Source organism: Muscardinus avellanarius, assembly GCF_963383645.1.
Source record: "Muscardinus avellanarius genome assembly, chromosome: 5".
Classification (NCBI taxonomy): domain Eukaryota; kingdom Metazoa; phylum Chordata; class Mammalia; order Rodentia; family Gliridae; genus Muscardinus; species Muscardinus avellanarius.
In genome coordinates, this window is record NC_137790.1 from 69,476,704 (window position 1) to 69,502,540 (window position 25,837).

The 25,837-nt window shown below is 44.4% G+C and overlaps 1 protein-coding gene across 1 annotated transcript in view; it reads left to right on the forward strand.

Moving 5' to 3' along the window:
• The window catches only part of PLA1A (phospholipase A1 member A), a gene marked incomplete at both ends in the record, with an annotated part of 50,740 nt that extends 45,560 nt beyond the window's left edge, over window positions 1-5,180 (forward strand). Inside the window, 3 exons of the mRNA XM_080696521.1 lie at window positions 3,178-3,342; window positions 3,865-3,948; window positions 4,940-5,180. Of these exons, the coding sequence (XP_080552647.1) occupies window positions 3,178-3,342; window positions 3,865-3,948; window positions 4,940-5,180 (490 nt within the window). The remainder of the gene's footprint in view (window positions 1-3,177; window positions 3,343-3,864; window positions 3,949-4,939) is intronic.
• Between the last annotated feature and the right edge of the window lie 20,657 nt (window positions 5,181-25,837).

Here is a 25,837-nt window from a genome sequence, read left to right on the forward strand (position 1 = left end):
TCCAGAGGCAGGAAGGCCTCAATCACTAGCCCAGGGAAGGACTGGCCACAGTCTGGAGCGGTACTAGGTGGTGGTCAGCAAAGACTCCAAGGCAGAGATCAGTTAGCAAATACCTATGAGGTAAGGGCCAGACTAGCACCCAGGAGGGCATGGTGCTGGGCAGCTCTGTTGCCTGGAGCCGGGGTGGAACATTTCCTTCCCTGTCTGGGGGCTAATGGGACCGGGCTTGACTGTACAGTGCAGCAAGCCTGGCAGCGGTGGGAAGTCGGGGGCAATGGTGCACGGTTCTCTAAAAAGCAACTGTTCAGGGGACTCACGAGCGAACAGAGAGCAGACTGATGAGAAAGCAGCACTGTCTCAGTCAGGGTCCAGCCAGGAAAACAGAGCCCAGGCCAGGTGATCTATAGAGAGAACTCATTACAAATGTGTCTGGAAAGCTGAGAAGCCAAAGGGAGATGGGGTGGGAGGCAAGACAGAGATTAGCAACGGGAGGAGCAGGCGACATGGCAGGGATGGTGCTGGCAAGGCCCTGGGGAGCTGGATTCACAGGGGAGGCTGGGACCACCCAGAAGAAGCAGCCCCTCCATAGCCCCTGAACGAAGCCATTGTCCCCCTGTGCACACCTCCCGTGGGCCGCACCTCACGGGAACCTCCGGCAAAGGAACTTGAGAAATGTGGTCTGCAGGGGAAGGAATCGGAATTCTGTACAAATGTGGAAATGACCCAAACACACGCATTTCAGTGTATGCTTGTCAATGGTGACAAATGGAGCCCGGAGTAGAGAGAGCCAGTGCGCGGGTGCCATGGGACAGGAGGCTGGAGAGGGAGGTCAAGCACTGAGGATGGGTCAGGGATTGGGGTTTTCATCCTGAGAGCAATTCAAAAAGACACTGGAAAGTTTTATTTTTACTTTTTTCAGGGTGGGGGTTTACTAGGGATGGAACCCAAAGGCATTCTACCTCTGAACTACATACACCCCTATCCCTATATTTTGAAACAAGGTCTCAAGCTAAGTTTGGGAGGGCTTCACTAAGTTGCTGAGTCTGGCTTTGAACCTGCGATCCTCCTGTCTTAGCCTACCAAGTACTGGGATTACAAGCGTGCGCCGCCACACTCGGCTGACACTGGGAGTTTTTAAACAGGAGAATGACCAGATCCAACTTGGGTGTGGAAACATTTCCCAGGCTGCTATGTTGGACATGAACTTTGCTAAGAGGGAAGACAAGTTTCTGTTGGGAGGAGGGGGCTTTAGGGCTTCCAAACACCTTGCCACTCAGCCCCAACTCAGACTCATCACCTTGAAATCTCTGGGCCTAGATTCCACAGCTTATGCTTCCTGGGTGGCTCTAATGGAGGTCCACAGATCAGTGCTGTACTCTCCCAGGACAGATGTTAATGGCTCTTAAAGAAAGCCATCAGAACAAGTTCACTTTAATTCCTTGATTTTGGGCATTTGATTTGTTTTGTTTTGGGTACTAGGGATTGAACCCAGGAGCATTCTACCACCAAGCTACACCCTTCCCAATTCCTTTTTAATTTTTTATTTTGAAATAGAGTCTCACTAAGTTGCTGAGGATGGCCTGGAACCTGTGATCCTGCTGTCTCAGCCTCCCAAGTACCGGGATTACAGGTGTGTGCCATCATACCGAACAATTCCTTTTTCTTGTTTTTTTTTTTTTTTTAATCTTGGAGATTATAAATTGGGGATATGAGATGCTGAAGAAAAGATGTTCTCTTTTCTCTACTTCCTATGGCTTTGTGCAACCCCCAAATTTCCTTCTAGTTGAAAAATTTACCTGGGCCAATTCCTAGACCACGCGTATAAAGCATCTTTCATATTCCTTCTAGTGTATAAGCTCCTTCATCTGAGTTTATTAAAGAGACCATTTGGTTTTTCTCTAACACAACACTTTTTGTAGGGAAAGGGAGGGATCTTTATAAATAGTTATCCAGGATCTTCCCACAAACAAAACATAACAACAAAAACCCCTGTATGCCTAACCGCAGACTAGAAAGCCCACCAAGGAGGCTGCCATCGCTCTGTGAAGGCAGAAAGGAAAGGGAAACTGGGCTGGAGAGGAGCCCCACCCTGCCTCGTGGTGTGAGACGCGGCAGCCCCCCCTCTTCCTCTTTCTCAGAGTCCTGCTGCCTCCGAGCCCAGGGAGGAATAGAACGGTGGGCAGAGCATCCAGGGCCCAGGAGGAGTTCTTGGCTTCTTCCCAGGTCCATGTGTAGTACCCTCAGGGCCCTGCTGGGCTGGCAGAGCCTTGTGCCCCGCTTAGTGACGGTCAAGGCAGGCCTCTTGCTCCCTACCAGGATCTTACAATTTCTTGCCTTTGTCTAGAGCCCACGGCCCTTTTGAAGCTCCCCAGCAGGCTGGCAGATTCTTCCTCCTCTCTACCTTTGCCTTGCTTTTATCTCATGCCTTTCTTTCATCTTAGTTTCAAACCTGGAAGTTGCCCACATCTTGTGTGCTAATGAGAACCCAAGGCCAAGGCCAAAGGGTGGGTTGGGAGAGATCTGGATTCCACTTCACTCTGTGCCTTCTGGGCTGAAGTCAATAGGGACAGACCCCGTTCAGGCTCACTGCAGCTCCAGGCCAGCATGTACATCTAGGGCACGTGGCTCCACACCACCTCCCTGGATCAGGTAACTTGCTTAAAGCCACACACTGAGGATAAACAAACCCGGTTCCACCCCAGCTCTGTCGGCCTCAAGACCTGTTTTCTTGTTGCTACTGTTTTTCCATCCATACATTTACACCTGGCTTCATACAGGACAGTCCTCACACAAAGTTCTTTGAGCTGAGAGGGCATGCTTCCAAAAGAGGACTTCTATTTCCTGATAATTGGACCCCAAATTGAAGCTCTCTTCCATCCAAGAATCCAAGAGTGAGAAACATTTTTCCAGATAGGATATTTTAAGAGCTACTCTTTTGCTGCAGAGTCCAAAATTTTTGCTCCCCAAAATCAACAAGTATTTCCTGGGGTATGTGCTAAACGGTGGGCGTGTGGGCAGAGGAGCCAGTGAGGGTGATACTGAGACCCTGGTCCCCACCTTCAAGGGGCTAGTCAGGGCTCCTTTGTGCATGGCAGGCAGCCGGGGCCACCTGTAGAGCCACAGGGCAGGCAAAGCAGAAAGCCCCTCAGCCCCTCATCCTCCCTCTCCCCTTTCCAGACCTAGAAACCAACTCGAGGGGAAAGCAGTCCTCGCCCACCCCAGCCCACAGTGCCAGATAAGCCAAGTGAAATTCAAGTTTCAGACTTCCAGCCGGAGTTGGAGAAAAGACAAGAGCACCATTGTTGGGAAGTTCTGCACGGCCCCTCTACCCGTCAACGACAGGTGAGCCCCAGTATGATCTCTGCCCAACACACACACACACACACACACACACACACACACACACACACACACACACCAGCACCAACCCTGGTGTTATAGCCATATGAAGCAGAGATGACAAAGATCCAGGGTTTTCCCGAACCTCCCGGGGCTGGGAGTTTGGGAAGACAAGGGGGATTAAGAAACTGTCTTTGACCTGCTTTATGCATTGGCTATGTAGGATTTTACTTGTAAAACATTTTCTCATTGTGTATTTCCCCCTTCTTAGCCTCTACTTCAGATGTGTGGCTGACACATTCATGGGTTTGGATGTGGAATCCACGGCCCCTTCCTCTTCCTCTAGCAGGCATTTATATCATCAGTCTTACGACCCCTGGGCACCTGGGGGCCGCGCATAGACCCTACTGTAGATAGCTGTGGACGCCTCGCACTAGACATCACAGGAACCCGTGGAGAAGCACACACCCGGGCCCTCCCTCCTGCCCAGCCAGGACCACGCCTCTTGCTGTTCTTTTCTTGCAGTAAGAACACGGTCTGCTTACCCGAGCCGGTGAACTTAAAAGGAAGCGCGTCTGTTGTCCATGACCTGAAAATAGCCTGTGAAGTGTAAGCCGGGGTAGGATATGTCTCCCTGGATTTTTTTGAGGTAAATGTGGTGAGGGATATATGTGTGTGCGCAGTGTATGCTAGACCATTATCACCAAGGAGGAAGGTCAAGTTCTTGGTTATTTTCCCCTTAATTAGTTCCTATGGAGGAGAGATGACTCGTTTTACAGAACTTGATCTCCATGACCAATCTAAAGAGCTTTACGTAGATATTATTTCCACTTCCCTATTCCTATGTAACTGCAATTGCCTCGTGTCCTTGGGCATCTATACTTAAGATTCAATTGAAACATATACAGAGAAAATAGTTTATTTAAAAATAAAACGTCATGGAGTATCTGAATCACTTAAATGTTTTATTGGAATCAAATTATTTTACACAGAAAGAAATAATTTGTAGTCTGTGGGACTGGAAAAAACAGTAGATATTGAATTATCTGTATTAAAAAAAAAAGAAAAACTAAGACTGGGTAGGGTGGTGCATACCTATAATCCCAGTACTTGGGAGGCTGAGCCAGGAGGATCAAGGGTTTGCGGCCAGCCTCAGCACTTTAGCAAGGCCCTTTACAACTTGTTGAGAGTCTGTTTTTAAAAAAAAAAATTAGGTTGGGGGGTGTAGCTCAGAGTTATAATACCCCTGGGTTCAATCTCCAGTGCCAAAAAAAAAAAAAAAAAGAAAGAAAAAGCAACTGACAGAGTGATTGATGAGGGTGGGGAGGTAGATGGCGCCAATCACCATCTCTTACCATCACCTCTTCTGGGTATCTGGAAAGTTTAGAGGATCAGAGAGACCGTTTGGAAATATGGAGTGGATTTTCTTGGGGTCAGCATTTCCCAAATCTATAACTCACCTTGTATTGGTAAGACAGATGGTAAGCTCAAAGTGGAAAATTTGAGATCTTAATAAAACAACAGTTGTTTATGGGGAAAACAAGAGTGCAGCCCCCTGGGGCTGGTGGCAGTGGGGGCTGCTGTTTCCTTTGGCTTGGAGACTCCTGGGCCCGCAGGTGTGGGCAGGAGGTGCAGCCCTGCAGTCAGCCCCCCGCCCTGCATCGCAGGGAGAAACCAGGGACGCAGGTTCTCCAACCTCATCCTTCTTCCTCCTTCTCCGGCTCTCTCCACTGAGTGACCCCAGCAGGAAGCTAAGGGACAAGAAACGTGTCACCGGGGCCCCAACAGGCCTGGGGCAGACAGAGGACCAAGGAGGGGAGAGTGGACGGACAGAGACGTGACACACATCTTCACCACTTTCCCTCCTGGATTCTTCTCTTCTTTACCTTTTGGGAAAACATAAATAAATGTTCTTTAAAAGGGAACTGCTGCCTTGTTGATCTGCTCTCATAACGAAAGTTAGCAGTGATGTAAGCAACAGGTTCCAAGCATCCCATTTAAGCCAATGCATCCAGGGTACCAGGCGCCAGAGCTCCAGCTCCCCATGCTGGAAGAGCCAGCAGCCAGGTGACGCGGCTTCTCACCCACGTTGGATTTTCCGCACTGTTACAGCCTATAGAATGACACGCTTGAAGAAGCCACACGTTCCCCGATATGCAGACTTGTGTCTGCCTTTTCTAATTTTAATTTTATTTTTATTTATTTATTTATTTATTTATTTATTTATTTATTGCGGGTCTGGGGATGGAACCCAGGGGCATTCAACCTCCGAGCTACACCCCCTGCCCTATTTTTTATTCTTTGTTTTGAAACCAGGTCTCACTGAGTTGCAGAGGGTCTCACTAAGTAGCTGAGGCTGGCCACGAACCATGATCCTCTGGTCTCACCCTCCCAAATGCTGGGATTATAAGCGTGCGCCACCACGCCCAGCTTTTTATTTTAATATTAGAGACTGAACCCTGCGGCATTCTACCTCTGAACAACATCCCTGGCCCTTAATTTTTTTTTTTTTAATTTTGAAACAGGGTCTCATTAAGTTGTGAACAGTCTCGCTAAGTTGCTGAGGCTGGCCATGAACCTGTGATCCTCCTGTCTCAGTCTCTCAAGTACTAAAGTTACAAGTGTGCCAACGCACCCAGTTTTGTTCTTTTCTTCCTTCCTTGCTTTTTTTTCTTTCCTTTCTTCTTTCTTTCTCTTTCTTTTTTTCCCTCCCTCCCTCTCTTTCTTTCTTTTTTTCTTTCTTTCTTCAACAACAAAAACCTCTCTTTTGCTTCCCCTCTCTCCTCCCCTGGCTTCCTAGGGCCCCTTGCCCTGAGTTTATGAAGCCGGCGTCCTCTCTCTGAGCCTCAGTGCCCCTGAGAGACAGCCTGGGAGACACGGCCAGCCCATACTTCTTCCTTACTTTTCCCGGCGGCTCGTTGTTTCTCTTCCAAGTGTGGATACATCGTGCTTTGCTGCTGTGGTCAAATTGTGCTCAGTGATCTATCTGGACGCTCCTTGGGGTCAACTGCCCTGCCCTGCTTTTCACCGATTACTTTCGGGCACAACCTCGTGTTTTTTCACCAATATCTTCTAATTTTAAAGCACCACTAAACCACTCAGACATCAGAAACATTAGATCATTTTCTTTGATGGAAAACCAGTATCCCTTATAAATTAATCCTAGAAACAAATACAATGAGAGCATAACATTGTTTAAAATTCTAACTCAACATTGTGGCCTACTAAAGGCATGCTTTTTCCTAATTAAAAAGGGAAAAGTAGCAAGTATGAGATGTTCAAAACTTATCAATAATGCGTGGAGATGTTCTTCCACATGTGATTGGTGGATTGAAAGAAAATAAGATGTGTAAAACTTATTGTGAAACATAATGTTATTTAATGGTGAATCTATGTGCCACTTAAACACCTAAATATTTTTACTTTCTTTTGTACTGGGGATATTATACTTCTGATCTATACCCCCAGCCATTTTTATTTCCCCCTTTTTTTTAGTGTGTCTTACACATTTTTATTTCCCCCCTTTTTTTTAGTGTGTCTTACACACACACACACACACACACACACACACACACACACAGGGATTAAACCCAGAGGCATTCTACTTCTGAGCATACCTCCAGCCCCATTTTATTTTTTATTTGGAAACAGGGTCTCACTAAGTTGCAGAGGGCCTCACAAAGTTGTGAGGCTGGCTGCAAACCTGCAATCTTCTTGTCTCTGCCTCCCAAGTACTAGGATTACATGTGTGTGCCACCATGCCAGGCTGACATCTCTTCTTTTATTCTTGGCTTTAGTATTTTAAGTTTCTATTTTCTTATTTGTAAATTCAGGTAAATATTTGTCAGTCTTACCTTTTCAACGATGCAGCTTTTGACAGATGTGTACAAGCACCATCAGTCGTTTTGAACCTCCAGTATATTTTCCCATTGTTCCTTGCTATATATTTCCTTGTGTCATGGTAAAAATGGTCATCTTTAAGCTTATTTATTTTTCTGCCACTTCTATTTATTTAAGAACAAACAATATTTTCTTGATCACAAGTATTTTGTATAAAGTGCTTTCTCTTTCCTAGGACTGTGTATGCTCTTGTATAATTACACTGATGGCAATGTAGAGTTTGAATTTTGATCTATAAATACCTTTTTAGAAAAAAGAACTCTTGCCGGACGTGGTGGCGCACGCTTGTAATCCCCGCGCTTGGGAGGCAGAGACAGGAGGATCGCGCAGGTTCGAAGCCAGCCGTGCTGGCTTAGGAGACCTTGTTTCCAAATAAAAATGTAAAAATGGGTCTGGGAGTATAGCCCGGAGGTAGAAGGGCTTCCAGGAACCCCAGTACCACAAAAAAAAAAAAAAAAAAGAAAAGAAAAAAAGAACTCTTTATTATTCTAGAAGAAGTTCTGAGTATTGGTGACTTTATTTTGGTGAGTTGGTGAAAAGTCATTTGAGTACTTTAAGGGTCTTTTTTTTTTTTTTTTACAGCACCCAGGGGCATTCTACCTCTGTGCTACACACCCTTCCCTTATTTTTTATTCTTTATTTTGAAACAGGGTCTCACTGAGTTGCAAAGGGCCTCATTAAGTAGCTGAGGGTGTCCGTGAACCGCAATCCTCCTGTCTCAGACTCCCAAATGCTGGGATTACAAGTGTGCACCACCACGTCCAGCTCTCTCTATTTTTTTTTTTAACTGCTGACGAAAAGGTGAGGTTTTTTTTTTGGGGGGGGGTGGAACCCAGAGGCATTCGACCTCCGAGCTACATCCCTGCCCTATTTTTTATTCTTTATTTTGAAACAGGGTCTCACTGAGTTGCAGAGGGCCTCACTAAGTAGCTGAGGCTGTCCGTGAACCGCAATCCTCCTCTCTCAGCCTCCCGAATGCTGGGATTACAAGCGTGCGCCACCACGCCCGGCTTAAAAGGTGAGTTTTTGTAGATAAAATGAGTAAATAAAACTATATCCACAGAAGTGAACAGGCAGTGGGGTCTTGGTGGTTTGGGAAGGAAGTAGTTATAATGTAGAATATATTTACAAGTAAGTGTGTTTGATATCAAAGGAGTTTGAGAAAAAAATCCATTGTGAAAATAAAACAATTTCATAATTAAAAAAGACACAGCTTTTTTTTCTATTGTATCTTTCATTATTTCTCACCTAATTTTTATTTTCTTCCTTGTTCAGATATTCGGCTGTGTCCTTTTCTTTCTTTCTTTCTTTCTTTCTTTCTTTCTTTCTTTCTTTCTTTCTTTCTTTCTTTCTTTCTTTCTTATGGTACTGGAGATGGGCCCCAGAGGCATTCTACTTCTGAACTACACCTCCCAGTCCTATTTTATTCTTTTATTTTTAAAATTAATTAAGTAAGTAATTTTTGCAGTACTATGGATGAAACCCAGGGACATTTTACCTCTGAACCACCCCCTCAGCCCTATTTTTTATTCTTTATTTTGAAACAAGGTCTCACTGAGTTGCAAAAGGCCTCACTAAGTAGCTGAGGCTGTCTGTGTCCTCTTGTCTCAGCCTTCTGAATGCTGGGATTACAAGCAGGCGCCACCACGCCTGGCTATTCTTTATTTTAAAACAGGGTATTATGAAGTGTCTGAGAGCCTCACTAAGTTGCTGAGGCGGGTGTCGAACCTGTGATCTTCCTGTCTCAGCCTCCCAAGTACTGAGATTACAAGCATGCCACCCTGCCCAGCTCATATTCTTTTTTAAATCGAGAAAGCCAAGTACTTGACTTGACTCTTGTTTTTGCTTCTGCTTTGTCAGTCTTCCTTGAGGCGGTAGATTCTTCATGGCCTAGTGCCCCAAGAGGGTAGCACAATGGAGTTATAGACAATTTGGGGAAAAGATACATTAATTAATATATCAAAATGTTATTCTGCTACACATGTGTTACTTATTTTCCCTTCTGGACTACAGAGATTTATTTCAGGAGACAAGTTTGGAATGTAATTTTCCCTATTACCCTCAATACAATCTGAGGTATTGAATCTGATCCTCCTGGTGGTTTACCACCCACCTTCCTTTGGAATTCCTAGAGGAAGAACACTGTCTAAAAGTCAGATTCCTCAGGTCAGATGTGTGCCGTGCTCTAGTAGACAGACATCTAGACATTCTGAAGCATCGTTTGAGCTCAAGGGTCGTCCTTTCTCTGACAACTGACTCCTGCCTGGGATGGCAGCCCCGACTGTACTGTGTGTGTCCTTAGCCCTAGCTCACTGGACCCTGACTCAAGCTGGACCCAGTATATTTCTCTCTTGCAAATTTGAATTGCAACTGTGAGGCAACCAGTCCTCTTCTGGTGGTTGGAACTGTTCCCTATGAACTTCAGAGCTGAGGAAAGTCATATTTCCCCATGAGAATGTCAAAAAAACAGGGAAGGCTGGTCTGTAAAGAGAAACATGTCCCAGGTCTCCTGAGAGAAACAGAAAGAAGACGATGCTTGGGTCCCTGTTTCTGTTTCCCGACTCTGATCCCACATTGAAACCTAGTGGCCTGACCTTAAGGCACCCCTGTGTTCCTATAGTAAACCCCCCTTTGCTTCATCATCACCGTTATCAACATCATGATCAATAGAAAATATTCACACTGCCTAAGCACTTACTGGGCATCAGGCAGGGTTCCAATCACATTACCTAAATTATTTTATGTAATTCTCTCAATAATTTCAAGCTAGGTGTGGTGGTATGCACCTGTAAACCCAGTACTTGGGAGGCTGAAACAGAAAGATCATTGGTTCAAGACCAGCCTTAGCAAGTTAGTGAGACTCTATCCCAAAATAAAAATAAAATATGGCTGGGTGTCTAGCTCAGAGGTAGAATGCCTTTGAGTTTGACTCCCAGTACCAAATAAAATAAAAGGCTGAGGGGTACAGCTCCAAGGTAGAATCCCTGGGTCCAATCCCCAGTACCACAGTGAATGAATGAATGAATTTATGTATAACTTTATTTTATATATGAACAAACTAAGGGGAAATGAAGTGCCTTGCTGGTGGTTATGCCATTAACCGTGCGTGAAGTCTGCATTCACAGCAAGGCCATCTGACCTCAGAACCTGGGCTCTGACCACTATGGTATACCGCCTAACCAGCATGACTTGCAACCCACATGTCTTCTCTGAGTAGAGCTCTCCTCAGTCTACTCCCACTCTGCCTGACTAAACGCATGTACCAATTCTCCAGGGTGCTGAATGCTATGTCTCTTGAAACGCACTGTGGCCAGTGCATCCTCTGTGATTTTGCTGCTGAGCACTCCCCTCCCCAGCCCCTTGGACTCTGTGGGTCACTCAGGATCCAGTTCTGTCTCCTCCAGGATGCCTGGCCCGAGGGTCATTTCAGTCAGTGCCTATGGTACCTTGCAATAGTGGTCAGTAGCTTACTGCATCTATACCACGCTTACACGAGACAGAAAGGTCTTTAAAAGCAGGGGATATGTTTGTTTGTTTGTTTGTTTGTTTGTTTGTTTGTTTGTTTGTTTTGGTACTGGGGATGAATCCAGGGGCATTTGACCTCTGAGGTACACCCCCAGCCCTATGTTTTATTCTGTATTTTGAAACACGGTCTCACTGAGTTGCTGAGGGCCTCACTAAGTAGTAGCTGAGGCTGTCTGCGAACTGCGATCCTCCTGTCTCAGCCTCCCAAATGCTGGGATTACGAGTGTGCACCACCACTCCCCCCTGCTCAGGGGCTATGTTTTATCTGTGTGTCCCTTATGCACAATTCATGAGAAGGATGCAAGGGAAGTTTCTTGAATTGAATTAAAGACAGCAATCTTAGCCGGGCGTGGTGGCGCACGCTTGTAATCCCCAGGCTTGGGAGGCAGAGACCAGAGGATCGCACAAGTTCAAAGCCAGCTGTGCTGGCTTAAGAGACCCTGTGTCCAAATAAAAAAGTATAAAAATAGGTCTGGGAGTGTAGCCCGGAGGTAGAAGCGTTTCCAGGAACCCCAGTATCACACACACACACACACACACACACACACACACACACACACACACACGCACGACAGCAATCTTAATAGCGTAGACAAAGGCAGGAAGGAGATCAGGTCCAGAAATGTTTTACTTTAAAGGAGCAGGTGATGTTTTTTCTAAGTGTCCAAATAGTCTCCATTTATTCATTTTGTTTTAAAATTTCACTTGCCAGAGTTACACTGTGACCTTTTTAAATCTCTATAGGGGGAAGTTGTGGTTGACATTAAGGATATTACATTGAAACATAAACTTTCCCTAAATACTGAATTGTCCCCTAGCCTGTGATCTCCTTGCTGAGTGGTCCCAGGCCTTGTAACTCTGAAAGTGACATGTAAGATTCCCCCCAGCCTCAGACATACCTCTGACCTCTCTCTCAGGCACATCTTGGGCCCTGGGATGTCCGTCATGCCCCCTGCCCCACCCGGAGGAGGATGGCTTCTTCCCTTGATGAGAATCCCCCAGTGGCCAAGTCCTTCCACAGCTCCTATGAAGGCCTCGATGTCCTCTCTGATCCTCCGTGTCCACTCCTCACCTATGGAACCAGAGCTGTCTGCTTTCTGTGCCCATTTAGTGTCCTGACAGCAGCCCAGATGCCATCCATCCAGAACCCACCAACATCTTCCCTTGTCCTCCCTCTCCTTATGTTGACGGCTGCCACCGTCTTCCGGTCAGTCAGCCTTCATTGAAACCTAAGTCATCTTTGACTCAGAACATCACAGTGCTAACAAATAAAAAAGTCACTTCTGTCTTTTCCCCCAATACCTGATTTACACTCGACACTGTCTCTCAGTTTCTTAAAATGTGTCTGAGATCTGTTCTGTCCTCCCTGTTCTTTCTGAAGGGCTCTGGACTCTGACACTGACCTCTGCACTGGTCGCTTCCCCCTCCCCCCAGTTTCCTCACTTCTAGTCCATTCTGTGTACTTTGCCAAATAACTCCTAAAACCACTTTAGATTTTTTTTTTTTTTTTTTTTTTTTTGGTCCTGCTCCACAGTTTCACTGGCTTCTCCTGATGTCCTTAGAATAGGGGCATCCTTGACTCCTGAACCTGGACTTCAGGAACTCTTATGACCAGATGCTGACCATTTCTCTTGATTTCTTTCTTACTCTTTCTCAAAAGAAATTCTTAGTCCAGCTGAGCTGATGTACTAGGAAGGCCCAGAGTCAAAAAGCCCCTGGGGAAGAGCACAGCTCGCCTTTCATTGCTACTGTACTTCCAAACCCGTGCGAAATTCCAGAGAATTTTATTTTCTTTTGTACTGTGTATTCAACCTAGGGGTATTCTATCTCCAAGCTACACCTGCAGCCCTTTTGATTTTTTATTTTGAAACAGGGTCTTCTTACTAAGTTGCTGAGGCTGGCCTCCACCCCGTGATCTTCCTGTCTCTGTCTTCCAGGGTTATAAGGTGTTGACCAGCACACCTGGCTCCCGTGGGGGATTTTAATGACTCTGTTTCCTTATGACATGTGAATATGAACTTTAATAACTTTTTGAAGATACATAAGGGACAGCGCTGATCTGGAAATAAATACTTCATTTACCGCCTTCTGCTGCTGCCTTAAAGCTTTGGATCTCTAACAGCTACTCAGGTCTAAACCAGTAAACATTACTGTTTTGGACAGAACAGGAGGGTGGAGAGGTAGAAGGAGATGTAGCTATGTGTCGTGGGAAGGGCAGCCCAACAGTGGACTCCCCACTTTGTGGCACCAGGGTCAGACTGGCTCAGCTAAAAATGCCCCTTTTCTCTGGTCGCCATCATCCTTCCTAACTTCAAAACTCCCTCAGCGCTCACTCGGCCTTCCTGGCTAGGAATTAAGATTCAATCTACCCCAACCCTGAGATCATTCCCCTTGGCTCTGAACCAAGGATCAGTCCGGAAACCATCTTCTGCTCTTCAGATTTCTTATCTGGAGAGCGCAGGCAGGGAAATGGGTAAAGCTAGAGACAAGCACCAAACCAGAAGCCTAGTCAGTCTTCAGAAGACTTCATTGAGCACCTACTGTGTGCTGGGCACTATTTGATGGCATCCCTCTTAACAATAACTATATTACATGCTTATTGTGTAACGGACATAATGTTGAATGCTTTCTAAAAGATGTAGGCATAGATAAGGAAATAGATATAAAGATGTGGACATGTTCATGGCACTCTTACAACAACCTCATGAGAGAGATTTGGTGTTCTGATATCGTTGTTGCTACTGTTTTTGTTAGTGTTGATTTTATATATGAGAAAGCTGAGGTGCAACACAGTTAAATAACTAGAAAGTAACACAAAGTCTAGGCATAGTGGTGCAAGCCTGTAATACCACTTTTAGGGAGGCTGAGACAGGAGGATCACAGGTTCAATATCAGCATCAGGAATTTAGAAAGACTATGTTTCAAAACAAAACAACAAAAAAACAAATTTTTAAAGGGGCTGGGAGTGTAGCTCAGAGGTAGAATGTCCCTGATTCAATGCCTAGTGCAAGAAAGGAAAGGGAAAAAGAAAAAAAGAAAAGAAGGAAATGACATAGACCCAAGTAGCAGAGCTGAAATTTGAACCCAGGTGGTCTGGTTACAGAGCTTTGTGTTCTTAGCCCTAGTTCCCTATTGATAGAACATCTAACCCAATGTCTACTCATAACACTACACCGTGTGTGTGTGTGTGTGTGTGTGTGTGTGTGTGTGTGTGTGTGTGGTACTGGGGATTGAATCCAGAGGCATTCTGCTTCCTCGCTACATCCCCAGATTGAATTTTATTTCTTATGTGGAAATAGGGTCTCACGAGGCTGCTTAGAGCCTCATTAAATTTACTGAGGCTGTCCTCGAGCCTGAGATCTTCCTGTCTCAGCCTCCCAACTACTAGGATTACAAGCATGTGCCACCATACCTGGCTTCATCTCCTTTTTAAAAAGCTTAATTTAACAGACATTGCTAGCAACGGTGAGGTGCCTGGCCATGTGGTAGGTGCTAAGAAAGTAAATGCACAGAACACCGGAAGGACTTTTCCCTTTGGAAGGTTACACATTAGAAGGAAAATAATAACATCAGTTGCATGTGCCACTGTTGGTGGTCACTGAGTTACTCTAACATACTTCAGCACAGGCCGTGTGCCGTGTGAGTCGGCTTCAGTAGCCACCTCAGGACTATTTGGTCAATTATCCAGATCCGGAGTCAGGGCAGTCAGGTTCTTTTTGTCAGAACTGCACAGTCCAGAGGTCACTACTGTCCTCGTTTTAATTATTTTCATGTCTCCACCGTGCCCATCTTCACCCTCGGAATCCCAGGCGGCTTTTACAAGTACAGATGCCAAGCCCAGGCCTCTTAGGAATTCTTTCTTAACTGGTTTGCTAAGAGCTCAGTCATCAGTTTTTAAATAGTGTGTGTGTGTGTGTGTGTGTGTGTGTGTGTGTGTGTGTACTTAACTTATATAAATATATTTTACTAATTTCCTTTTATTTCTTTGTTTATTTATTTATTTATTTATTTTTGGTGGTGCTGGGGATATAACCCAGGAGCATTCTACCTCCAAGCTACACCCCCAGCTCTATTTTCTGAGCTAGGCATGGTGGCTTACACTTGTTATCCTAGCACCTGAGAGGCTGAGACAGGAAGGACTAAAGGATTGTGGCCAGCCTCAGCCACTTAGTGAAGCCCTCTATAATTTAACGAGACCCTGCTTCAACATAAAGAATAAAAGCCAGGTGTGGTGGCATACGCTTATAATCCCAGCATTCAAGAGGCAGAGACTGGAGGATCACAGGACTTCGCAACTCATTAAGACCCTGTTTCAAAAATAAAAGAGCAATAAAAAAAAACAGGGTTGTGGGTGTAGGTTGGAGGTAAAATGCCCCTGGATTCCATCCTCAGTACCACAAAAAGAAGGGAAGAAAGAAAGAAAGAGACTGGAGGTATAGCTTGAAGGTAGAATGTCCCTGGATTCCATCCCTAGTAACACAAAAAAAGAAGAAAGAAGAAAGAAGAAAGGAAGGAAGAAAGAAAGAAAGAAAATGAAAGAAGAAAGAGAGAGAGCTGACATGCTGAATTCCCATGTATCGTCAGCGTCATCAATGTTGACTCTGGCTGGTAGCTTCCTTATGTGTCTCCCAGTTTCTTTGAATTTTTTCTTTTTTTTTTTTTTAATGTGGTACTGGGGGTGGAACCCAGGGTCATTCTACCTCTGAGCTACACCCCCAGCCCTATATTTTATTATTTATTTTGAAACAGGGTCTCACTAAGTTGCAGAGGGCTTCACTAAGTAACAGGCTGTCCACGAACCACGATACTCCTGTCAGAGCCTTCCATGTACTGGGATTACAAGCCTGAGCCACCATATTCGGCTTCCCAGTTTCTATTAAAAGGCAGCCAGGGAGAAGATCTCCACTCTAAATGAATAATTAATTACATCATGATCCCTGCAAACACAGAAGTATGTGTGGATTACAGTCAAAGAAGGCAGAAAGGGAGACAATGAACTCCGACCATGAAGGGAAGGGGAGGGTCCCATAACTCCTCCCTGGATCCTGGAGTCCCCAGGGCTAATGGCAGCTCTGATATCTGGGACCCGGAACAGAGATGTTCTCCAGCAGGGCCAGAGGACCCATGCGAGGAGCTGGGATCACGTGCCCACACACAGAAACTAGAGGCCTTCTCAAATATATATGTTCCATTGCATAAAATGAGATTAAATAGATTAGGTAAAGTAACATGGTGTACATGTGAGAGCTTAGTTTTGTGTTGAAGAAAAGTCAGATGTTAAACTAATTAAGGACCTGGGGGGAGTTGAAAATACAAATGGAAGATAGGTAGTGACTAAAGAGGAATCACTTTACCAGAAAATAAATGCAGGAGGAAGGGAAGAAAGCAAAGTAGAGACAGGAAAGGGTAGCTTAATGCCTTCCTCGCAGACGCTTGAAGGGAGATGGAAAGGCCGAGCTGACCGAGGGCAGGAGATGCGACATCAGGCCTGAGCAACTCAGTAGCGCCTGAGAAACCAGAGTCAAAGAGAAAGGGTCCTGACTTGACGGGGAGAGAGGCAAAAGAAAACTGGAAAATGGAACTTGAAGTCTGTAAAAACCCCAAAGTTAACCTCCATCGTGCAAGGGTGTGTGGAAAATGGTGTTGAACAGACACCTAACGATTAGCAACCAGATGCCAAGCATAACCCCACATGAGCTGTGGGGACCACAGCAATAGTCCCCCAGCCTGGAAGGGCCCAGGGAGGTGGCCCCAGCCCCACAGGAAACCTCAGTGCTGCTGAAGGGACTTTTGTGATAGGCTGGATAGGATTTGGGGGCAGAAGGTCGAGGGTGGAGGGCGACTGAGCAAAGGTTTGGTTTACAAGCTGGATGCATCTCACTTGTGTGGTGACTGTGTCCTCGGCTCCCCAGCTAAGTGACATCATCACCTGACAACTGGCAACTGTGTGCTGTGTGGGAGAGAGCACTTTGGGGAAGGATGATGTCAGAGAAGCAAAGCAAAAGTGAAATAGTGAAATAGGGTAGATTTGAATGGGAGACACGTTGTGGTATGATTCCAGGGGCAACTAGAAGTGAGACTGCCCACAGCCTGCTCACGCTTCTGCAGTCCTCAGGTGCCAAAGCTCCGAGATGGGCTCCCTGCCTCCCCAGGCACTTCCCTCCCCATTCCCCCGGGGTCCTCTCTGTTCTATTGCCAATGCCTGGTTCCAGGCCTGGGCACCTCACAGGCCCACCGACAGCTGCCACTGCCTCAGCTGGACTCCTGGCTTAGTTCCCTCTACCCCAGCCACTCAGAACATGAAAGCTTATGAAACGGATGCTCTGCTAGACACATCTGTATACTGTATACCCTGCTCTTTGAGGGCACAGTTTGCCTGCTCACCTCCCACTGCTCTGTGTGTGTGTGTGTGTGTGTGTGTGTGTGTGTGTGTGTGTGTCTGTGTGTGTCTGTGTGTGTGTGTGTGTTACTGGAGGTTGAGCCCAGGGATAATATTCTATCTCTGAGCTACACCCCTAGCTCTATTTTTTAAGTATTGGGGACTGAACCCAGGAGCATTTTACCTCTGAGCTGTACCATCAGCCCTACTTTATTTTGTTTTTAAATTTTGAAGTAGGGTCCTGTCAGGTTGCTGATACTATCTTTGAACCTGTGTTCTCCTGTCTCAGACTACCAAGTACTGGGATTACAGGTGTGTGCCATCACACCTGGCTCAGCCCTGTTTTTTTTTTTTTTTCTTTTGAAACAGGGTCTTGCTAAGTTGCTGTGGCTGACCTTGAACCTGCAAGCCTCCCATCTCAACTTCCCAAGTACTGGGATTACAGGTGTGCACCACCATGCCAAGCCCCACTGCCTTTTGATTAGAGCCCAGAAGCCTCAACAGGGCCACTCAGAGTCGCTTCTCCCACCTGGAAGGCTTCTGCCTTTCCGAGCTGTCTCTCCCAGCACAGCTTGCCTGGGAGCACTGCTGTCCTGCCGAGCTGGTGCGTAGGGGCTGGGTCCAGTCGCCACTGACTGGCCAAGTGCTGACTGTACCGGCCAGGGACCCAGCTGCACCGCCAGCTATTTATGAGCTGCCGATGACGGGTTACATAAGGGGCTGAGGTGTCTTCTGGGAAAAGATTACGCCTCAGAGGAGTCAGGCCCAGGGAACTTGACTTCTTCAAGCCTTGCTGGGTAGAACTGATTTATTTCCCTTTCTAGACTCCAACATCCATGAGAGCAGACTCCGAATGATTCACCTAGTAAGGATGGTAGGCCCTGTGCAGTGTTAGGCAGCAGGGGACATTCAGTAAATACTCTGAAACAAAAGAATATTACTGTCCTCTTCTTGGAGCAAGCCTGATGGCCTATCAGGTATACCAGACTCTACTGTTAGAAAATATTCAGTTCAAGCCGGGCATGGTGGCACATGCTTGTAATCCCTGCGCTTGGGAGGCTGAGACAGGAGGATCGCACAGGTTCGAAGCCAGCCTCAGCTGCTTAGTGAGGCTCTCAGCAACTTAGTGAGACCCTGTTTCCAAATAAAATATAAAAAAAGGTCTGGGAGTATAGCCTGGAGGTAGAAAGCCTCGGAGTTCCACCCCCAGTACCACCAAAAAAAAAAAAAAAAAAAATTCTGTTCAGACAGATTTTCACATGCATGGATCTTTAGTGGGGAGCTATTATGAGAGGTCCACCAATCCACATCATGTCAAGCCATGTCAAGCATTTCTGTAGACTAAATAAATAAAGTGCTTTGTACATATATGTGATACTGTTTTTCATTTTCTTTCTTTTTTTTTGGTATGGTACTGGGGATAGAAACCAGGGACATTCTACCTCCAGCTACATCCCAAGCCCTATTTTTTATTCTTTATTTTGAAACAGGGTCTCACTGAGTTACAAAGGGCCTCATTAAATAGTTGAGGCTGTCTGCAAACCCGGAGCCTCCTGTCTCAGGCTGTATGATACTGTTTTTCAAGTATATATAAAGACACTGTTACGAGCCAGGCATGGTGGTGCATGCCTGTAATCACAGTACTTGGAAGGCTAAGATAGGAAGACTGCAGGTTCGAGGACAGCTTCAGCAAGTAGTGAGACCATGTTTCAAAATGAAAATAAAGCATGCTTGTAATCCCAGCATTCGGGAGGCTGAGACCAGAGGATTGTGGTTCGCGGACAGCCTCAGCTATTTAGTGAGGCCCTTTGCAACTCAATGAGTCCCTGTTTCAAAATAAAGAATAAAATATAGGGCAGGGGGTGTAGCTCGGAGGTCAGATGCCCCTGGGTTCCATCCCCAGAGCTGCAAAAAATAAAAAAACAAAATGAAAATAAGATAGGGCTGGGGTGTAGCCCAGAGGTAGAATGTCCCTGGGTTTCATCCTCAGTACCGCAAATAAAATAAAATAAAATAAATACACTGTTGTGGTTAATATTTTAAGCCAACAAAATCATCTAAAAATCTATTGAAAGCATCAACTTCTACTATATAAAGTCTGATCTCTAAAATAAATTAAGGTCGCATCCTGTGAATCCACTGCTATAGAGCATGGGTACTGTAACGACCGCCCTGCCCTGGAGTCCCCCAGATCAGGGAAGGGCACCACAACCAGGTAAGCTTGAGAGCCAGCTTACAGTGGATATGTGCTTTTGCTGCTTGTTACTGTTTTATTTACTCTCTGCAACAACCCCTAACACTTGACAAGAGCGCTGTTGAATCTCCCAAGACTGACAGGCACCTTCTATTGTGGAATGTACATGAAAGAAAGAGAATAAATATGCAGCATAATTTTAGGGGGAGGAGAAAAAGAACATGAGAGCCATGTGAGACACTTAAGTTCTACCAAGCACATAACTGGAATCCTCAAAGAAGAGGAGCGAGTAGATGGGGCTCAGAAAGCCCAAGCAGGGCAGCAGGACAGGACGCTGTGCGGCGAGATGGGTATCTCAGCCAGGCTGGTACCTAGAGGAGAAGCCAGCTAAGAGAAGCCATGAACAAAAAGGATTTCAGACAAAAGAACAACTGCAGTTGTCCTACTATAAAAGGGCCTAGGAGCTGGGTATGGTGGTACACACCTATTATTCCAGTACTTGGGAGGCTGAGACAGGGGCGTCGCAGGTTCAAAGCCAGCCTCAGCAACTTAAAGACCTTGTTCCAAATGTGAGGGGGGCGGTCTTGATTCTGACCCTGGAAGGTAACAGATGGCTTGTTTCAAAGTGGCCATTTTTTCCTCCTTCCCTCTGCTTCCCCCTCTCCTTCTTCCCTTGTTAACAATTAACAAGCTCTTATAAGTTTACTGACCAAAGGGTGAAGACCTGGCACCTGGTGCCTACAAGTCTGAGAAAGAATCAACTCCAGGAGGACTTAGACATGAATGGTGTCTCTTCTGAATAGCCTACGTGGCCCTGAAGAGCCAACTCTTAAAAGGGACTTGATTTCTCTGTTTGGGGAGAATCTATGGTTTGTTTCTGAACTCTTAAGTTTACTGGCTTCTCCAATTTGCTAAAAAAAATCAATAAATTTCTTTTTCCTTCTCTCCAAAGGCTTGTTCCAATTATTTGATTTGACAAATAGGGGCAAGTACTGGAATTTTTTTACATAAGTAAAAAAATTTTTTAAGAAAGACTGGGGATATAACTCAGAAATAGAATGCTCCTGGGTTCACCCCAGCACCACAAAACATTAAATGAGTGAATAAATGAATGATAAATAGGGCTAGGTATTCCTGAGGAACAGCAAATGACTGGCCTGGCTAGAAGCTGGTGATGAGGGTGGGTGCTGGGTGAGGCCTGGCTGGAGGGCAGGCGTGGGCCTTGCGGTCTTCAGTGGCTAGAGGAGTGGCGTTTATCAGATAGCACATCGCCTCCCACATTCTGGACCCCTTTAACCAATGAAGCCCAAAGCTGACTGTTAACTGGATCTATGTGACTGGTTCTAGTGAGGGGACTATGGGCAGAAGTGGCTTTTGCTGTTTCCGAGCCAAAGCAGAGACGAGCTAGCCTGGGAACACAGAGCTGTGCCCTCTTTCAGACAATAGAATCTGACCTCAAAGTGGCTGGATCAGTGATTTTGCAACATGAAGAGGAGTTACACTCCTGAGTCACATGGACTCTTGGTAGACTATGAGTAAGAAAGAAATGAACCTTTGTGTCACTATGGAAGCTAATCCTGACTAATAGCACATGGTAAAAAGTTTGGATTTATTCCAAGTGTGATAGTAAATCATTTGAAATTTTGAGTTAGAAAGTGATGAGATCATATTTATTTTCTTTATGGTGAAAAGCGTTAGAATACTACATATTTAAATGACCACTCTGCTGGGTGTAGAACAGATGATGGAGAGGAGAGATGAGAAAATAAAGAGAACAGCCATGGGTCTGTTGCAGGTAATCTAGTTATGAAATAACAGTGGCTTGAAATAGTGGTGGCTGTGGAGAGGGTGACTTGAATTCAGGATTATTTCAAAGGTAAAATTAATGGGATCGATGCGAGACTCCAAAGTTTTGGGCATGAGTGAAGAACAAGATGGCTCAGGCATTATGTTTTGATTTCATGATCTCTTTCAGAGAAAATAGTAGGGAGAGGAAAAGAGAGGGAGAGAGATCCCAACTATTATAGAAAACCAGCATAATTTTGACATCCCAAACTGATATTACAAAATATATAGATGCAAGAATTCTAAACAAAATATTTTCAAACTTAGTCTAAAAATGCATAAAAAGGAATAAGTTGGGTTTATATCAGGAATGTGAGGGCTTTTTAACATTTGCTTATTTTTTTTAATGTAACTCAAATTAAGAGAATAAAGCCGGGCTTGGTGGCGCATGCTTGTAATCCCCGCGCTTGGGAGGCAGAGACAGGAGGATCACGCAGGTTCGAAGCCAGCCATGCGTGCTGGCTTAGGAGACCCTGTTTCCAAATAAAAATGTAAAAATAGGTCTGGGAGTGTAGCCCGGAGATAGAAGGGCTTCCAGGAACCCCAGTACCACCAAAAAAAAAAAAAAAAAAAAAAAAAAAAAAAAAAAAAAGAGAGAGAGAATAAAGAAGAAAAAATCAATAACACTTTTTTGTTGTTGTTACTGGGGATTTAACCCAGGGACAGTCTACCTCTAAGCTATGCCCCCAGCCATTTTTATTTTTTTACTTTAAAATAGGGTCTAAGTTGCTAAGGCTGGTTTTGAACCTGTGATTCTGACTTAGTCTCCCAAGTACTGAGATTATAGGCATGTGTCTCTGCACATGGCTGAAAATAATCCTAATAAATGCAGAAGAATAAAATTGATAAAACTCTACTCAGTCATGATTTTGAAAATTAGCAAATTAAATATAGAAGAAAACTTTAATCTGATAAAAATATTATAAAAATCTAATAGCATACTTCTGGTATGCTGTTATGTTAATGGTAAAATATTGAAAACATTTTCCTTTAGGTCAGGTGTTATGATTATATATAGAATGTCCCCTCAAGGGCTCAAGTGTTAATGTTCTTAGTTGATGTGTTTAAGTCATAATGATTCTAATCTCATCAGTGGATACGCCCACTATAATGGATTTACTGGGTGGTAACCTAGGCAGGCAAGGTGGTTGGAGAAGGTGGGTCCCTGGGGGTGTGGCTTAGAAACTGCTTTTGTCTTTGAATCCCCTTGCTTGCTTGCTCTCTCCCTCTCTCTGCTTCCTGCCATGATGCCTTAAGCTCTGCTGGCCTCACATGAACAGAACCCCCAAATCTCCAAAAACTGTAAGCAAATAAATTTTCTTTCCTCTAAACTGTGTGGTCAGTTGTTCTGGACTACAGCAGTGAGAATGTTGACTGAGACACAGGTATAAGAGAAAGACATATTCTATCATTCTTTCTATTCATCCTTGTACTGAAGATCCTACCCAGAACAACAAGTCACACACACACACACACACACACAAAAAAAAAAAAAAAAAAGAGAGAGAGAGAGAAGGAAGAGAAAAAGAAGAAGAAGAAGAAGGTATAGGTCAGGAATTAAGAAATAAAACTATCATTAATTGTAGATGACATAATCTATGAAAAATCCTGAAAACAATATGGGTTAATAAATAGAAATAGTAAGTGAATGTATCAGGATCTTTGGATGGAAGCTGAAGATACAAAAATCAATTATAGTTATACACAGCATCAATAAGCAAGTAGAAAGTAATAAAAATTAAATGATAACATTTATAATTACATTGAATACTTAGAAATAAATCTTTAAAAGCCTGCAACGACATCTATGTGGAAACACTGTTGAGCAAAAATAGGTCACAACAAATGAAGTACTAAACCATGTTCATTGATTGAAAAATCAATATTATAACTATACCAACCATCAACTTGGTTCATACTATAAATGCAATTCTAATAAAAATCCCAGTAGGTTTATTTTTTTTGGTCAAAATTGACAAGTTGATTCTAAAATTTATACAAAAAATGCAAAAGAAAGACCAAGGACATCCAAGGCTTAAAAAGGAACAAATACTGAAGATGTCAACATTCTTTATAAAGTTATGAAAACTGAAACAAGGTGGTATTGTCAAAAGACAGAAAAACAGACCAACAGAAAATAAGACCTGGAAACAGACCTACAGAGATAGGAACATTTGATTTATGACAAAGGAGACATTGAACACTAGTTGGTATAGTACTCAGTCAAGTGGATATTTATGCAGAAAGTCAGTCCTGACTTGTACTTCATACCATACACCAGAAACCAAATCCAGATGATCCTATGTCTGGCTATGAAATTCAAAATAATAAAATATCTAGAAAGTAACACAGGAGGATATCTCCAGGGAGGAAAAGTTTCCTTAAACATGACACAGAAAGCACTCATCAGAGAAAAAGATTGATAAATTGCTATATTATAATTAAAGACTTATGTTCATCAAAAGACACCATTTAGGGAGAACTTTTTTGTGGTACCATGGATGAAACACAGGGGTATTCTATCTCCAAGTTACATACCTAGCCCTATTTTTTATTCTTTATTTTGAAACAAGGCCTCACTAAGTTGCAGAGGTCCTCAATAAGTAGCTGAAGCTGGCCACAGACCTGTTATCCTCCTGTCATAGCCTCCCAAGTACTGCAATTATAAATGTGCACCACTATGCCTGGCTGAGAACATATTTAAAAAAAAAAAACCAATAGATCTTTTAACCTGATTATTTGTAGAACTTCTTTAAGTTAATAAGAAAAATAATGCAAATAGAGAGATGGACAAAAAACTAGAATAGACACTTCACAATAGAAGATATCCATATGGCCAAAAGAGAAAAGAAAAAAAGTGCCTGATCTCATTGTTCATCAAGGAAATTAAAAATAGAACCACAATGGGATGTTGGTACATATGCCCAGATGGTTAAAGTAAAACAAAGTAAAGCAACGCACAACAAGAAAACAACAATGACAACTGCTGAGAAGATTGAGGAGCAACTGAAAGGCTCATCCACTCTTCCTGGGAATGTAAATTGTTACAATTACTTGGGCAACCTGCTTGGCAGTATTACTATGGCTGAACATATGCATACCCAATGGCCGAGAAATTCCACTGCTAGGTATAGATGTACAAGGATGCCCACAACAGCACTCTTTGTAATAGCTCGATCTATAAAGGTTGTGCTATAGTCATACAGCAGAGTACCATACAGCAACCAAATGAACCAACTGAGAGAGAGAGAGAGAGAGAGAGAGAGAGAGAGAGAGAGAGAACGAACTAAGTTTCCTCAATGATCCATCCCTCAGCTATTGAGTCCCAATTGAAGGCCCATACAGGTGAGTGAAGAGGCCTTTTGGATGATTCCATCCCAGTGGTGGTCTGACTGCAACAGGCGAGGAATCCTGGTGGAGAGCCAGCCAGATGAACCCAGGCAAGCCCCACAGTCATGAGCAGAACAACTGGGACCACTTTCAGTCTTTGTTTTAGGGCTAGGCAATACACAGAATCAATAACCAGAGTATATGTTGATGTATTTAGGGACAAAAATAAAATAGAAGAAGTAAATTGACACAACAACTTTTGAACCTAAGTAATTGTGTTTGTAAAAATCCTTCTAAAAACTATTGCCTAATATTAGATTCTACATAGGACAGGAAACTTGTAAGTACAACTTAAAAGCCTAAAAGGAAACTAGGTTCTTAAATCTCTACTTCCATAAATTGAAATGTAATTTAAAAACAGAATATAGTCATCAGTAAAACCTTGGATAGCTGCTTCCATCGATCCTTTCAGACAGTTCAAAGAAACAACAAGGGGAAGGAGCTGCAGGGTTTATTGAACGCCTCTCCACGGCTGCGTCACCTAAGTCAACTCATCTGATCCTCACAATACCCCTGTGAGGTGGGTCTCATAATCACTGCACAGATGAGGCTCGGAGCAGCCGCATAATTGCAAGATTCTGCAGCTGGTGATGGATGGAGCCTGGGCCTTGCGCCATGGGGCCCCTGCTCCTAGAAGGAGCTCATGGGGGAGTTTCTCAGTGTCGCTCAGGCCCTCCTGCAGCTGAGTGCTGGTGCCTCGTGTCCACTCCCACCTGGCCTGAGGGCCTTCTGCGGGCTGAGAGGAGGTGTGTGCCAACCAGGGACCATCCTGTGCACGTGGAAGAGCACGGTCCTGGCAGCAGAGGAAGGGCAGGCCGCCATCTTCAGAGTTCAGGGGCATGGACTGGAGCCAGAAGGGCCTGTCTCCGGGACACAACTTGAGAGGAGGCTGTGGGAAGAAAAAGGATGGATTTCAGCATGATTCTAGGTAGCTGGCCAAATGCCTAACTTCACAGGGTTCTCTGCAGTTTGTCCCCCTCTACTAATTCCAAATTTTAAGCATACCTGATATCCGATATGGAGGGCAGTTGTGCCTTTGAATCCTTTCATTCTAGTTTTCATTCTAGTTTTGAAGTTATTTTCTTCTAATTTTCTCGCTTTTATAGACCAGGATTCTAAGAGATTCTCTCTTTCTCAATACTGGGGATTGGGCCCAGGAGCATTCTACCTCTGAGCTATACCCTTTGTCTTTTTATTTTTTGTTTTGAAGCAGGGATTTTCTAGGTTTCTGAGTCTTGATATGCTATGGATCACAGTCCTTGAAC